This window comes from Pseudophryne corroboree, chromosome 7 (assembly GCF_028390025.1).
Source record: "Pseudophryne corroboree isolate aPseCor3 chromosome 7, aPseCor3.hap2, whole genome shotgun sequence".
NCBI classification, from domain to species: domain Eukaryota; kingdom Metazoa; phylum Chordata; class Amphibia; order Anura; family Myobatrachidae; genus Pseudophryne; species Pseudophryne corroboree.
Window position 1 is genome coordinate 116,983,474 of NC_086450.1, and position 16,244 is coordinate 116,999,717.

Sequence of the window (16,244 nt, forward strand, 5' to 3'; positions counted from 1 at the left end):
CTAGCTCTCTAATGCATATGGGGCCTAATTCATGTTTGTACACAATTATCATACAACAAAGTGATTATCTGCAGACTGCGCAAATGCTGCAATCGCAATGCACATGCACGAAGATGCCGCTGAGGATTTTATGGAAATGTAATAAGTGACTGTTTGGAGGTGTTATCTGAGTGTTTACGGGGAGTGGTTGGGAAAACGTGTGTGTCATGGCCATTTTCGGGATGTGTATCTGCTGACTGATGCAAGCTCGTACGTACAAAAACATGGCGTCTGAGTCGGTACTGCTGTGTCCAGTCTGCGTAGCCATAGACCAAACCTTTGCCCCAATGTTCCTCATTTTTGCGTGTAGGCTGTGAATGTGTATGCAGTTGCGAACGCACCTTCAGAAAAATCGCCATACCCTCTAGCATAGTCACGGAATAGGCAACACATTCATGGTCAGAGCCCTGATGGCGCTTAACCTTTAGCAAGACTCACCCCTGATTTGTCCAAATTCCCCATCAGATGGCACATGTATATAATCCTTTCAAAACTATTTGCACTTCCACACAACTATGCGCATGACATCACAAAATCACATTTGCTCTGCACTTTTGTGGCTGACCCTTATTTTCTGACTTGCAGTAGAGCAGGCATGTCCAAACTGCGGCCCTCCAGCTGTTGAAAAACTACACATGCCAGCATGCCCTGACACAGCTTTAGCATTCTCTGACAGCAAAACTGTGTCAGGGCATGCTGGGATATGTAGTTTCACAACAGCTGGAGGGCCGCAGTTTGGACATGACTGCACTAGAGCAATCACTCCTAATTTTTGATGTTGTGGTTCAAGGTTCAAAAGTTCGCTAGGCGTATATATATTTGTCTGTGTAGCAAATAGTTGTATTCAACATGTTTTAGTTTACATTCAGTTTGTTTTATGGTAATTGTGGGCTCGGCCACATACTGGTTTTGCCAGAAGTTACCCCAGAGATGAAGTCACTGCATGCTACGTGTATACAGCATGAAAAGCCTTGTAGATAATTAATCCCAATGTCAATGCACACGATCATTCACAAAGCAGTGCACATTGAACTACAGTAGTACACACCAGAAACATTTTATGAGTTAGAGGATATTACCTGACTTTGGTACAAATCTACACAGTAAAGACATCCATAGTAAGCCGCCAGCAAATTTTAACGTTACACAGTATAGGGCTAGTAGTCTAATGAAAGCTGGTGCCTGATTGGCTACCATTGGTTCATGTATTGTGGAAGTGTGTATCTATAATATGTTAGTAAATGAGATGTCATATATGGTATCCATGATGTCAGTGCCATGGCTGCACAGCTTAGCCTCTTTTGCATAAATATAGACAACATTGAAGTATATTCAATTTATAAACATTATTTTATCAGATTAAACTTAAATTTTTGAACATTTTGAAACCTTTCAAATAATATATTTATATAAGTAAGTTGTTTCCATTTTGTGTTTGTTTTTACATTTCAGATTTTGGTGTTAGTTCATTTTTAGCCACAGGTGGCGATGTCACCAGAAATAAAGTCAGGAAAACATTTGTTGGCACCCCCTGCTGGATGGCTCCAGAAGTAATGGAACAGGTACAGTATGAGTTTGATATGTTTTAGCGTACAGTATGTGCTTTGTTTTTGCAAAAAAAGTTTTTATAAATTATGATGTTTAGATATTATTTAAACGCAGGATAAAGCCTGGCAGAGGACGTAGTTCCAGAGCTGCTAGGAGCGTGAAAATAGATATTTGCTTTATGGAGACTTTGAAAAATAAGTTTGTTTGGCTATAGTCTTTACTGGTTTTCCTAATAGATTTCTGTTGTATTTGGAGAGATTGGATTAAAGTGTATACTTATACGCATGTTTTACTACATTTGACGCACAAAAAATTCTATATACTTAATGTAAGACAAATATGTATCACATATGTTCTGGTTTTCTAATGCAAATACAGTAGACAGGGAGCCTGGAGCCTTAAACAGACTGTAAGGCTTTTACTTTTAGCTGCTATACAGTGGAAAGACCAGTGACTTCACTCACGTTCATTGCGTTGGTTTTCCAAATATGCAAATAGTTTTGAACTATGATGACCTGAAGAAGCAATGTTTAAATCAATAAAATAAACACATAGGGGTAAATTTACTAAGATGGGATTTCTTTTTAAGATGGAATGTTGCCCATAGCAACCAATCAGATTCCAGGTATTATCTTCTAGAAGGTGCTAGATAAATGAGAAGTAGAATCTGATTGGTTGCTATGGGCAACATCCCATCTTAAATAGAACTCCCATATTAGTAAATTTACCCCATACTGTAAATGTTTCTTTGCATCAGACTATAAAAGCCTTTGTCTTAAAGAGGGCCTGTAAGCTATATGGATTTGGAAAGCTTTGACCCACTGTGTGAAATTTATATAGAGCAGAACAGCAGTGATTGGGTGCCACCAATGGGGCAGCCATTCCATTTTCTGTGCCGAAATCTGTGAAACGGGTCAGGGGTTATGGTCACTCCCATTGTAATGTAGACACGCCATGATGGATGTAGTCACATCCGAATCGCAGTGTGGGCACGCCCACTGTCCTGATTCATGGTATAATATGTTTTGAGGTATGGCAGAACCAGTGACATCACTGAGCCACTGCCTAAGATTCATGAGATACTAGTCTTAGGGTATTGGTAAACTGCAATCTTGTGAATATTAGTTCAACCCATGATATTGTGTGCAGGTGAACGTACCACTTGAAGATTAAAAATAGAAATGTAAATAATTTTAGGAGGGGGGAGGGGAAAACACATTGACAGATGCTTATACTAGTCTCTAACATCACTTTATAGACACAGTGCCAGAGGCGGATTGGCCATAGGGTTTACAGGGAAGATCCCCGGTGGGCCGATGCACCCGCGGGGCCTGTTTTGTTTGAGGACATGTGGTCCTATTTTTAGACATAATGAATAAGATGCAAAATAATTTGCACATATGAAAATTTCTTTTCCACTTATCCTGTGATTGCAGATGATCTAGTGTATGCTCTGTCTGCCTGCTTGGCTGACATATAAGAATGAGTGAATAGTGATTGGGATAAGGTTGGTGTAATAAGCAAGAAAATATATCTTTCTAAAGAATTATATAGTTTCCTAAATTCTAACGGTGTATCATATAATGTGCTCATAATATGTCTTAGGGGGAGGGTGCTGCTGCCATGGCCCATGGCTAGACCTTACACCTCTGGTGCTGCCCATGTGGGGCCACTAGTACAAATTTCTCTACTGTCCTAGTGGATGCTGGGAACTCCGTAAGGACCATGGGGAATAGCGGGCTCCGAAGGAGGCTGGGCACTCTAGAAAGATTTAGGACTACCTGGTGTGCACTGGCTCCTCCCACTATGACCCTCCTCCAAGCCTCAGTTAGATTTCGTGCCCGGCCGAGGTTGGATGCACACTAGGGGCTCTCCTGAGCCCTTAGAAAGAATGTATAGTTTTAGGTTTTTTATTTTCAGTGAGACCTGCTGGCAACAGGCTCACTGCAGCGAGGGACTAAGGGGAGAAGAAGCGAACTCGCCTGCTTGCAGCCGGATTGGGCTTCTTAGGCTACTGGACACCATTAGCTCCAGAGGGATCGACCGCAGGCCCAGTCCTTGGTGTTCGGTCCCGGAGCCGCGCCGCCGTCCCCCTTACAGAGCCAGAAGCAAGAAGAGGTCCGGAAAATCGGCGGCTGAAGACATCAGTCTTCACCAAGGTAGCGCACAGCACTGCAGCTGTGCGCCATTGCTCCTCATGCACACTTCACACTCCGGTCACTGAGGGTGCAGGGCGCTTGGGGGGGGGGCGCCCTGAGCTGCAATAAAAACACCTTGGCTGGCAAAAATACCACAATATATAGCCCTAGAGGCTATATATGTGGTAAATTCCCCTGCCAGAATCCAGAAAAAAGCGGGAGAATAGGCCGCGGAAAAGGGGCGGAGCTATCTCCCTCAGACACACTGGCGCCATTTCTCCTTCACAGATCCGCTGGAAGGAAGCTCCCTGGCTCTCCCCTGCAGTCTACACTTCAGAACAGGGTAAAAACTGAGAGGGGGGGCACTAAAATTGGGCGCAATACATATATAATATAAAAAGCAGCTATAGGGGACATAACTTAGTTAGTCCCTGCATTATATAGCGCTCTGGTGTGTGCTGGCATACTCTCACTCTGTCCCCCGAAAGGGCTTTTGTGGGTCCTGTCCTCATTCGGAGCATTCCTTGTGTGTGTGCGGTGTGTCGGTACGGCTGTGTCGACATGTTTGATGAGGATAATGATGTGGAGGCGGAGCAGATGCCTTTAGAAGGGATGTCACCCCCTGCGGGGCAGACACCTGAGTGGATGGGCTTATGGAAAGTAATGAGTGCACGTATAGACTCCTTATATAAGAAAATCAACGACATGCCAAATGTGGGACAGCCGACTTCTCAGCTCGTGCCTGCCCAGGCGTCGCATGGGTCGTCAGGGGCTCTAAAACGCCCGCTACCTCAAGCAGACCCAGATGTCGACACGGATACTGACACCAGTGTCGACGACGATGAGTCAAACCTGATGCCCACTAAGGCCATTCACTGTATGATTGAGGCAATGAAAGAGGTGTTAAACATTTCTGATATAACTAGTGGTACCACTAAAAAGGGTATTATGTTTGGAGAGAAAAAACTACCCGTAGTTTTTCCCCCATCAGATGAATTAAATGAAGTGTGTGAAGAAGCGTGGGCTTTCCCTGATAAAAAATTGGTAATTCCTAAGAAGGTACTAATGGCGTTCCCTTTCCCGCCAGAGGATAGGTCACGTTGGGAAACACCCCCTAGAGTGGATAAAGCGCTCACACGTTTGTCTAAAAAGGTGGCACTACCGTCTCCGGATACGGCCGCCCTCAAGGAACCTGCTGATAGAAAGCAGGAGGCGATCCTGAAGTCTGTATATACACACACAGGCATTATACTTAGGCCAGCTTTTGCGTCAGCTTGGATGTGCAGTGCTGCCGCTGCGTGGTCAGATAAACTGTCAGAAAATATTGACACATTAGACAGAGACACGATCCTGTTAACCATAGACCATATAAAAGACTCAGTCTTATATATGAGAGATGCACAAAGGGAAATCTGCCGATTGGCATCTAAAGTAAGTGCATTGTCCATTTCTGCTAGGAGAGGCTTATGGACTCGCCAGTGGACAGGAGATGCAGATTCAAAAAAGCATTACCATATAAGGGTGAGGAATTATTTGGGGATGGTCTCTCGGACCTAGTTTCCACAGCAACGTCTGGGAAGTCAGCATTTTTACCCCATGTCCCCTCACAGCCTAAGAAGGTGCCGTTTTATCAGGTTCAGTCCTTTCGGACCCAGAAAAACAGGCGTGGAAAAGGCGGGTCCTTTCTGTCCAGAGGCAGAGGTAGGGGAAAAAGACTGCAACAAACAGCAGGTTCCCAGGAGCAAAAGTCCTCCCCCGCTTCTTCTTCCAAGTCCGCCGCATGACGGTGGGGCTCCACAGGCGGAGCCAGGTACGGTGGGGGGCCGCCTCAAGAATTTCAGCGATCAGTGGGCTCGCTCACAGGTGGATCCCTGGATCCTTCAAATAGTATCTCAGGGGTACAAACTGGAATTCGAGGCGTCTCCACCCCACTGGTTCCTAAAATCTGCCTTGCCGATTGCTCCCTCAGACAGGGAGGCGGTGCTAGCGGCAATTCACAAGCTGTATTCCCAGCAGGTGATAATCAAGGTACCCCTACTTCAACAAGGCCGGGGTTACTATTCCACACTATTTGTGGTACCGAAACCGGACGGTTCGGTGAGACCCATTTTAAATTTGAAATCCTTGAACACATATATAAAAAAATTCAAGTTCAAGATGGAATCGCTCAGGGCGGTTATTGCGAGCCTGGACGAGGGGGATTACATGGTTTCCCTGGACATCAAGGATGCTTACTTGCATGTCCCCATTTACCATCCTCACCAGGAGTACCTCAGATTTGTGGTACAGGATTGCCATTACCAATTCCAGACGCTGCCGTTTGGACTGTCCACGGCACCGAGGGTATTTACCAAGGTGATGTCGGAAATGATGATACTCCTTCGAAAAAAGGGAGTTTTAATTATCCCGTACTTGGACGATCTCCTAATAAAAGCGAGGTCCAAGGAACAGTTGTTGGTGGGAGTAGCACTATCTCAGGAGATGCTGCACCAGCACGGCTGGATTCTGAATATCCCAAAGTCACAGCTGGTTCCGACGACACGACTACTGTTCCTGGGTATGATTCTGGATACAGTCCAGAAAAAAGTGTTTCTCCCGGAGGAGAAAGCCAGGGAGTTGTCTTCTCTAGTCAGAGACCTCCTGAAACCAAAACAGGTATCAGTGCATCGCTGCACGCGGGTCCTGGGAAAGATGGTGGCTTCTTACGAAGCAATTCCCTTCGGCAGGTTCCATGCCAGAATCTTTCAGTGGGACCTGTTGGACCAGTGGTCCGGATCGCATCTTCAGATGCATCGCTTGATAACCCTGTCTCCAAGAACCAGGGTGTCGCTACTGTGGTGGCTGCAGAGTGCCCATCTTCTAGAGGGCCGCAGGTTCGGCATACAGGACTGGGTCCTGGTGACCACGGATGCCAGCCTTCGAGGCTGGGGGGCAGTCACACAGGGAAGAAACTTCCAAGGACTATGGTCGAGTCAGGAGACTTCCCTTCACATAAATATTCTGGAACTAAGGGCCATCTACAATGCCCTAAGTCAAGCAAAATCCCTGCTCCTACACCAGCCGGTGCTGATCCAGTCAGACAACATCACGGCAGTCGCCCATGTAAATCGACAGGGCGGCACAAGAAGCAGGATGGCGATGGCGGAAGCCACAAGAATTCTCCGATGGGTGGAGAATCATGTACTAGCACTGTCAGCAGTGTTCATTCCGGGAGTGGACAACTGGGAAGCAGACTTCCTCAGCAGACACGACCTCCACCCGGGAGAGTGGGGACTTCATCCAGAAGTCTTCCAGATGCTGGTAAACCGTTGGGAAAAACCACAGGTGGACATGATGGCGTCCCGCCTCAACAAAAAGTTAAAAAGATATTGCGCCAGGTCAAGGGACCCACAGGCGATAGCTGTGGACGCTCTAGTGACACCGTGGGTGTACCAGTCGGTTTATGTATTCCCTCCTCTGCCTCTCATACCAAAGGTATTGAGAATAATAAGAAAGCGAGGAGTAAACACCATTCTCGTGGTTCCGGATTAGCCAAGACGAGCGTGGTACCCGGAACTTCAAGAGATGCTCTCAGAGGACCCGTGGCCTCTACCGCTCAGACAGGACCTGCTACAACAGGGGCCCTGTCTGTTCCAAGACTTACCGCGGCTGCGTTTGACGGCATGGCGGTTGAACACCGGATCCTAAAGGAAAAGGGTATTCCGGAAGAAGTCATTCCTACGCTTATTAAGGCCAGGAAAGATGTTACGGCAAAGCATTATCACCGCATATGGCGGAAATATGTTGCATGGTGCGAGGCCAAAAAGGCCCCAACAGAGGAATTTCAACTAGGTCGATTTCTGCATTTCCTGCAAGCAGGAGTGAATATGGGCCTAAAACTAGGCTCCATTAAAGTACAGATCTCGGCTCTGTCGATTTTCTTTCAAAAAGAACTAGCTTCAGTACCTGAAGTTCAGACATTTGTGAAAGGAGTGCTGCATATTCAGCCCCCATTTGTGCCTCCTGTGGCACCTTGGGATCTCAACGTGATGTTGAGTTTCTTAAAATCACATTGGTTTGAGCCACTAAAAACCGTGGATCTGAAATATCTCACGTGGAAAGTGGTCATGTTATTGGCCTTGGCTTCAGCCAGGCGAGTGTCAGAATTGGCGGCTTTATCATGTAAAAGCCCTTATCTGATTTTCCATATGGATAGGGCAGAATTGAGGACTCGTCCCCAGTTTCTCCCTAAGGTGGTGTCAGCGTTTCACCTGAACCAGCCTATTGTGGTGCCTGCGGCTACTAAGGATTTGGAGGACTCCAAGTTGCTAGACGTTGTCAGGGCCCTGAAAATATATGTTTCCAGGACGGCTGGAGTCAGAAAATCTGACTCGCTGTTTATCCTGTATGCACCCAACAAGCTGGGTGCTCCTGCTTCTAAGCAGTCTATTGCTCGCTGGATTTGTAGTACAATTCAGCTTGCACATTCTGTGGCAGGCATGCCACAGCCAAAATCTGTAAATGCCCATTCCACAAGGAAGGTGGGCTCATCTTGGGCGGCTGCCCGAGGCGTCTCGGCTTTACAACTTTGCCGAGCAGCTACTTGGTCAGGGGCAAACACATTTGCAAAATTCTACAAATTTGATACCCTGGCTGAGGAGGACCTGGAGTTCTCTCATTCGGTGCTACAGAGTCATCCGCACTCTCCCGCCCGTTTGGGAGCTTTGGTATAATCCCCATGGTCCTTACGGAGTTCCCAGCATCCACTAGGACGTTAGAGAAAATAAGAATTTACTCACCGGTAATTCTATTTCTCGTAGTCCGTAGTGGATGCTGGGCGCCCATCCCAAGTGCGGATTGTCTGCAATACTTGTATATAGTTATTGTTAACTAAAGGGTTATTGTTGAGCCATCTGTTGAGAGGCTCAGTTGTTTTTCATACTGTCAAACTGGATATAGTATCACGAGTTGTACGGTGTGATTGGTGTGGCTGGTAAGAGTCTTACCCGGGATTCTAAATCCTTCCTTATTATGTCTGCTCGTCCGGGCACGAGGTCCTAACTGAGGCTTGGAGGAGGGTCATAGTGGGAGGAGCCAGTGCACACCAGGTAGTCCTAAATCTTTCTAGAGTGCCCAGCCTCCTTCGGAGCCCGCTATTCCCCATGGTCCTTACGGAGTTCCCAGCATCCACTACGGACTACGAGAAATAGAATTACCGGTGAGTAAATTCTTATTTTTTCCGGGGCCGCTTTTTGTTCCCAATCCGCTCTTGCACAGTGCTGTTTATAAATCTACACGAAGAATATGTCAATAACCAGTGACTTGATTTCCCTGTCTCCAGGTTAGAGGCTATGACTTCAAAGCTGATATATGGAGTTTTGGAATTACTGCCATTGAACTAGCTACGGGTTCAGCTCCCTATCACAAATATCCTCCAATGAAGGTAAGGTTAACAGATGGCTGACCCAGCACAGGCAGCTATTTTTTGGACCAAGCCAATTAATGTGAATGCAGCCTATTAATTCATAAGCAGCCAGTAATACCATAACATGTGCCAGAGGGTATGTGGTCATAATCACAGAATGTTTGCAGTTATACTGCTGACAGTATTAAGATGGTTTAATTAGAGATGAGCGGGTTCGGTTCCTCGGAATCCGAACCCGCCCGAACTTCATGTTTTTTTTCACGGGTCCGAGCGACTCGGATCTTCCCGCCTTGCTCGGTTAACCCGAGCGCGCCCGAACGTCATCATGACGCTGTCGGATTCTCGCGAGACTCGGATTCTATATAAGGAGCCGCGCGTCGCCGCCATTTTCACACGTGCATTGAGATTGATAGGGAGAGGACGTGGCTGGCGTCCTCTCCATTTAGATTAGAAGAGAGAGAGTGAGATTGATTTGAGACAGAGACACTTGATTTACTGGAGCTTAGGAGTACTGTAGAGAGTGCAGAGTTTAGTAGTGACTGACCACAGTGACCACCAGACAGTGCAGTTTTATTTAATATAATCCGTTCTCTGCCTGAAAAAAACGATACACAGTGACTCAGTCACATACCATATCTGTGTGCACTGCTCAGCCCAGTGTGCTGCATCATCTATGTATATATCTGACTGTGCTCACACAGCTTATAATTGTGGGGGAGACTGGGGAGCAGTGCCAGTTATAGGTTATAGCAGGAGCCAGGAGTACATATTATTAAAATTAAACAGTGCACACTTTTGCTGCAGGAGTGCCACTGCCAGTGTGACTGACCAGTGACCTGACCACACTGACCACCAGTATAGTTAGTAGTATACTATATTGTGATTGCCTGAAAAAGTTAAACACTCGTCGTGTGACTTGTGTGGTGTTTTTTTTTTTATTCTATAAAAAACTCATTCTGCTGACAGACAGTGTCCAGCAGGTCCGTCATTATATAATATATACCTGTCCGGCTGCAGTAGTGATATATATATATTTTTTATATCATTATTTATCATCCAGTCGCAGCAGACACAGTACGGTAGTTCACGGCTGTAGCTACCTCTGTGTCGGCACTCGGCAGTCCATCCATAATTGTATACCACCTACCCGTGGTTTTTTTTTTCTTTCTTCTTTATACATACATACTACATCTCTTTATCAACCAGTCTATATTAGCAGCAGACACAGTACAGTAGTCCACGGCTGGAGCTACCTCTGTGTCGGCACTCGGCAGTCCATCCATAATTGTATACCACCTACCCGTGGTTTTTTTTTCTTTCTTCTTTATACATACATACTACATCTCTTTATCAACCAGTCTATATTAGCAGCAGACACAGTACAGTACGTTAGTCCACGGCTGTAGCTACCTCTGTGTCGGCACTCGGCAGTCCGTCCATAATTGTATACCACCTACCCGTGGTTTTTTTTTCTTTCTTCTTTATACATACATACTACATCTCTTTATCAACCAGTCTATATTAGCAGCAGACACAGTACAGTAGTCCACGGCTGTAGCTACCTCTGTGTCGGCACTCGGCAGTCCATCCATAATTGTATACCACCTACCCGTGTTTTTTTTTTCTTTCTTCTTTATACATACATACTACATCTCTTTATCAACCAGTCTATATTAGCAGCAGACACAGTACAGTACGGTAGTCCACGGCTGTAGCTACCTCTGTGTCGGCACTCGGCAGTCCGTCCATAATTGTATACCACCTACCCGTGGTTTTTTTTTCTTTCTTCTTTATACATACATACTACATCTCTTTATCAACCAGTCTATATTAGCAGCAGACACAGTACAGTAGTCCACGGCTGTAGCTACCTCTGTGTCGGCACTCGGCAGTCCATCCATAATTGTATACCACCTACCCGTGGTTTTTTTTTTTCTTTCTTCTTTATACATACTACATCTCATTATCAACCAGTCTATATTAGCAGCAGACACAGTACGGTAGTCCACGGCTGTAGCTACCTCTGTGTCGGCACTCGGCAGTCCGTCCATAATTGTATACCACCTACCCGTGGTTTTTTTTTCTTTCTTCTTTATACATACTACATCTCATTATCAACCAGTCTATATTAGCAGCAGACACAGTACGGTAGTCCACGGCTGTAGCTACCTCTGTGTCGGCACTCGGCAGTCCATCCATAATTGTATACCACCTGCCCGTGGTTTTTTTTTCTTTCTTCTTTATACATACATACTACATCTCTTTATCAACCAGTCTATATTAGCAGCAGACACAGTACAGTAGTCCACGGCTGTAGCTACCTCTGTGTCGGCACTCGGCAGTCCATCCATAATTGTATACCACCTACCCGTGGTTTTTTTTTTCTTTCTTCTTTATACATACATACTACATCTCATTATCATCCAGTCTATATTAGCAGCAGACACAGTACAGTACAATAGTCCACGGCTGTAGCTACCTCTGTGTCGGCACTCGGCAGTCCATCCATAATTGTATACTAGTATCCATCCATCTCTATTGTTTACCTGAGGTGCCTTTTAGTTGTGCCTATTAAAATATGGAGAACAAAAATGTTGAGGTTCCAAAATTAGGGAAAGATCAAGATCCACTTCCACCTCGTGCTGAAGCTGCTGCCACTAGTCATGGCCGAGACGATGAAATGCCAGCAACGTCGTCTGCCAAGGCCGATGCCCAATGTCATAGTACAGAGCATGTCAAATCCAAAACACCAAATATCAGTAAAAAAAGGACTCCAAAACCTAAAATAAAATTGTCGGAGGAGAAGCGTAAACTTGCCAATATGCCATTTACCACACGGAGTGGCAAGGAACGGCTGAGGCCCTGGCCTATGTTCATGGCTAGTGGTTCAGCTTCACATGAGGATGGAAGCACTCAGCCTCTCGCTAGAAAACTGAAAAGACTCAAGCTGGCAAAAGCACCGCAAAGAACTGTGCGTTCTTCGAAATCCCAAATCCACAAGGAGAGTCCAATTGTGTCGGTTGCGATGCCTGACCTTCCCAACACTGGACTTCATGTTTTTTTTCACGGGTCCGAGCGACTCGGATCTTCCCGCCTTGCTCGGTTAACCCGAGCGCGCCCGAACGTCATCATGACGCTGTCGGATTCTCGCGAGACTCGGATTCTATATAAGGAGCCGCGCGTCGCCGCCATTTTCACACGTGCATTGAGATTGATAGGGAGAGGACGTGGCTGGCGTCCTCTCCATTTAGATTAGAAGAGAGAGAGTGAGATTGATTTGAGACAGAGACACTTGATTTACTGGAGCTTAGGAGTACTGTAGAGAGTGCAGAGTTTAGTAGTGACTGACCACAGTGACCACCAGACAGTGCAGTTTTATTTAATATAATCCGTTCTCTGCCTGAAAAAAACGATACACAGTGACTCAGTCACATACCATATCTGTGTGCACTGCTCAGCCCAGTGTGCTGCATCATCTATGTATATATCTGACTGTGCTCACACAGCTTATAATTGTGGGGGAGACTGGGGAGCAGTGCCAGTTATAGGTTATAGCAGGAGCCAGGAGTACATATTATTAAAATTAAACAGTGCACACTTTTGCTGCAGGAGTGCCACTGCCAGTGTGACTGACCAGTGACCTGACCACACTGACCACCAGTATAGTTAGTAGTATACTATATTGTGATTGCCTGAAAAAGTTAAACACTCGTCGTGTGACTTGTGTGGTGTTTTTTTTTTTATTCTATAAAAAACTCATTCTGCTGACAGACAGTGTCCAGCAGGTCCGTCATTATATAATATATACCTGTCCGGCTGCAGTAGTGATATATATATATTTTTTATATCATTATTTATCATCCAGTCGCAGCAGACACAGTACGGTAGTTCACGGCTGTAGCTACCTCTGTGTCGGCACTCGGCAGTCCATCCATAATTGTATACCACCTACCCGTGGTTTTTTTTTTCTTTCTTCTTTATACATACATACTACATCTCTTTATCAACCAGTCTATATTAGCAGCAGACACAGTACAGTAGTCCACGGCTGGAGCTACCTCTGTGTCGGCACTCGGCAGTCCATCCATAATTGTATACCACCTACCCGTGGTTTTTTTTTCTTTCTTCTTTATACATACATACTACATCTCTTTATCAACCAGTCTATATTAGCAGCAGACACAGTACAGTACGTTAGTCCACGGCTGTAGCTACCTCTGTGTCGGCACTCGGCAGTCCGTCCATAATTGTATACCACCTACCCGTGGTTTTTTTTTCTTTCTTCTTTATACATACATACTACATCTCTTTATCAACCAGTCTATATTAGCAGCAGACACAGTACAGTAGTCCACGGCTGTAGCTACCTCTGTGTCGGCACTCGGCAGTCCATCCATAATTGTATACCACCTACCCGTGGTTTTTTTTTCTTTCTTCTTTATACATACATACTACATCTCTTTATCAACCAGTCTATATTAGCAGCAGACACAGTACAGTACGGTAGTCCACGGCTGTAGCTACCTCTGTGTCGGCACTCGGCAGTCCGTCCATAATTGTATACCACCTACCCGTGGTTTTTTTTTCTTTCTTCTTTATACATACATACTACATCTCTTTATCAACCAGTCTATATTAGCAGCAGACACAGTACAGTAGTCCACGGCTGTAGCTACCTCTGTGTCGGCACTCGGCAGTCCATCCATAATTGTATACCACCTACCCGTGGTTTTTTTTTTTCTTTCTTCTTTATACATACTACATCTCATTATCAACCAGTCTATATTAGCAGCAGACACAGTACGGTAGTCCACGGCTGTAGCTACCTCTGTGTCGGCACTCGGCAGTCCGTCCATAATTGTATACCACCTACCCGTGGTTTTTTTTTCTTTCTTCTTTATACATACTACATCTCATTATCAACCAGTCTATATTAGCAGCAGACACAGTACGGTAGTCCACGGCTGTAGCTACCTCTGTGTCGGCACTCGGCAGTCCATCCATAATTGTATACCACCTGCCCGTGGTTTTTTTTTCTTTCTTCTTTATACATACATACTACATCTCTTTATCAACCAGTCTATATTAGCAGCAGACACAGTACAGTAGTCCACGGCTGTAGCTACCTCTGTGTCGGCACTCGGCAGTCCATCCATAATTGTATACCACCTACCCGTGGTTTTTTTTTTCTTTCTTCTTTATACATACATACTACATCTCATTATCATCCAGTCTATATTAGCAGCAGACACAGTACAGTACAATAGTCCACGGCTGTAGCTACCTCTGTGTCGGCACTCGGCAGTCCATCCATAATTGTATACTAGTATCCATCCATCTCTATTGTTTACCTGAGGTGCCTTTTAGTTGTGCCTATTAAAATATGGAGAACAAAAATGTTGAGGTTCCAAAATTAGGGAAAGATCAAGATCCACTTCCACCTCGTGCTGAAGCTGCTGCCACTAGTCATGGCCGAGACGATGAAATGCCAGCAACGTCGTCTGCCAAGGCCGATGCCCAATGTCATAGTACAGAGCATGTCAAATCCAAAACACCAAATATCAGTAAAAAAAGGACTCCAAAACCTAAAATAAAATTGTCGGAGGAGAAGCGTAAACTTGCCAATATGCCATTTACCACACGGAGTGGCAAGGAACGGCTGAGGCCCTGGCCTATGTTCATGGCTAGTGGTTCAGCTTCACATGAGGATGGAAGCACTCAGCCTCTCGCTAGAAAACTGAAAAGACTCAAGCTGGCAAAAGCACCGCAAAGAACTGTGCGTTCTTCGAAATCCCAAATCCACAAGGAGAGTCCAATTGTGTCGGTTGCGATGCCTGACCTTCCCAACACTGGACGTGAAGAGCATGCGCCTTCCACCATTTGCACGCCCCCTGCAAGTGCTGGAAGGAGCACCCGCAGTCCAGTTCCTGATAGTCAGATTGAAGATGTCAGTGTTGAAGTACACCAGGATGAGGAGGATATGGGTGTTGCTGGCGCTGGGGAGGAAATTGACCAGGAGGATTCTGATGGTGAGGTGGTTTGTTTAAGTCAGGCACCCGGGGAGACACCTGTTGTCCGTGGGAGGAATATGGCCGTTGACATGCCTGGTGAAAATACCAAAAAAATCAGCTCTTCGGTGTGGAAGTATTTCACCAGAAATGCGGACAACATTTGTCAAGCCGTGTGTTCCCTTTGTCAAGCTGTAATAAGTAGGGGTAAGGACGTTAACCACCTCGGAACATCCTCCCTTATACGTCACCTGCAGCGCATTCATAATAAGTCAGTGACAAGTTCAAAAACTTTGGGCGACAGCGGAAGCAGTCCACTGACCAGTAAATCCCTTCCTCTTGTAACCAAGCTCACGCAAACCACCCCACCAACTCCCTCAGTGTCAATTTCCTCCTTCCCCAGGAATGCCAATAGTCCTGCAGGCCATGTCACTGGCAATTCTGACGAGTCCTCTCCTGCCTGGGATTCCTCCGATGCATCCTTGCGTGTAACGCCTACTGCTGCTGGCGCTGCTGTTGTTGCTGCTGGGAGTCGATGGTCATCCCAGAGGGGAAGTCGTAAGCCCACTTGTACTACTTCCAGGAAGCAATTGACTGTCCAACAGTCCTTTGCGAGGAAGATGAAATATCACAGCAGTCATCCTGCTGCAAAGCGGATAACTGAGGCCTTGACAACTATGTTGGTGTTAGACGTGCGTCCGGTATCCGCCGTTAGTTCACAGGGAACTAGACAATTTATTGAGGCAGTGTGCCCCCGTTACCAAATACCATCTAGGTTCCACTTCTGTAGGCAGGCGATACCGAGAATGTACACGGACGTCAGAAAAAGACTCACCAGTGTCCTAAAAAATGCAGTTGTACCCAATGTCCACTTAACCACGGACATGTGGACAAGTGGAGCAGGGCAGGGTCAGGACTATATGACTGTGACAGCCCACTGGGTAGATGTATGGACTCCCGCCGCAAGAACAGCAGCGGCGGCACCAGTAGCAGCATCTCGCAAACGCCAACTCTTTCCTAGGCAGGCTACGCTTTGTATCACCGCTTTCCAGAATATGCACACAGCTAAAAACCTCTTACGGCAACTGAGGAAGATCATCGCAGAAT

The 16,244-nt window shown here is 45.9% G+C and overlaps 1 protein-coding gene across 2 annotated transcripts in view; it reads left to right on the top strand.

The window, feature by feature from the left end:
* STK39 (serine/threonine kinase 39) overlaps window positions 1–16,244 on the top strand; it is a 604,781-nt gene that overhangs the window by 178,775 nt on the left and 409,762 nt on the right. For both annotated transcript variants that reach the window (XM_063933583.1, XM_063933584.1), the window contains exons 6-7: window positions 1,492–1,601; window positions 9,046–9,147. In XM_063933583.1, the coding sequence (XP_063789653.1) occupies window positions 1,492–1,601; window positions 9,046–9,147 (212 nt within the window). The remainder of the gene's footprint in view (window positions 1–1,491; window positions 1,602–9,045; window positions 9,148–16,244) is intronic.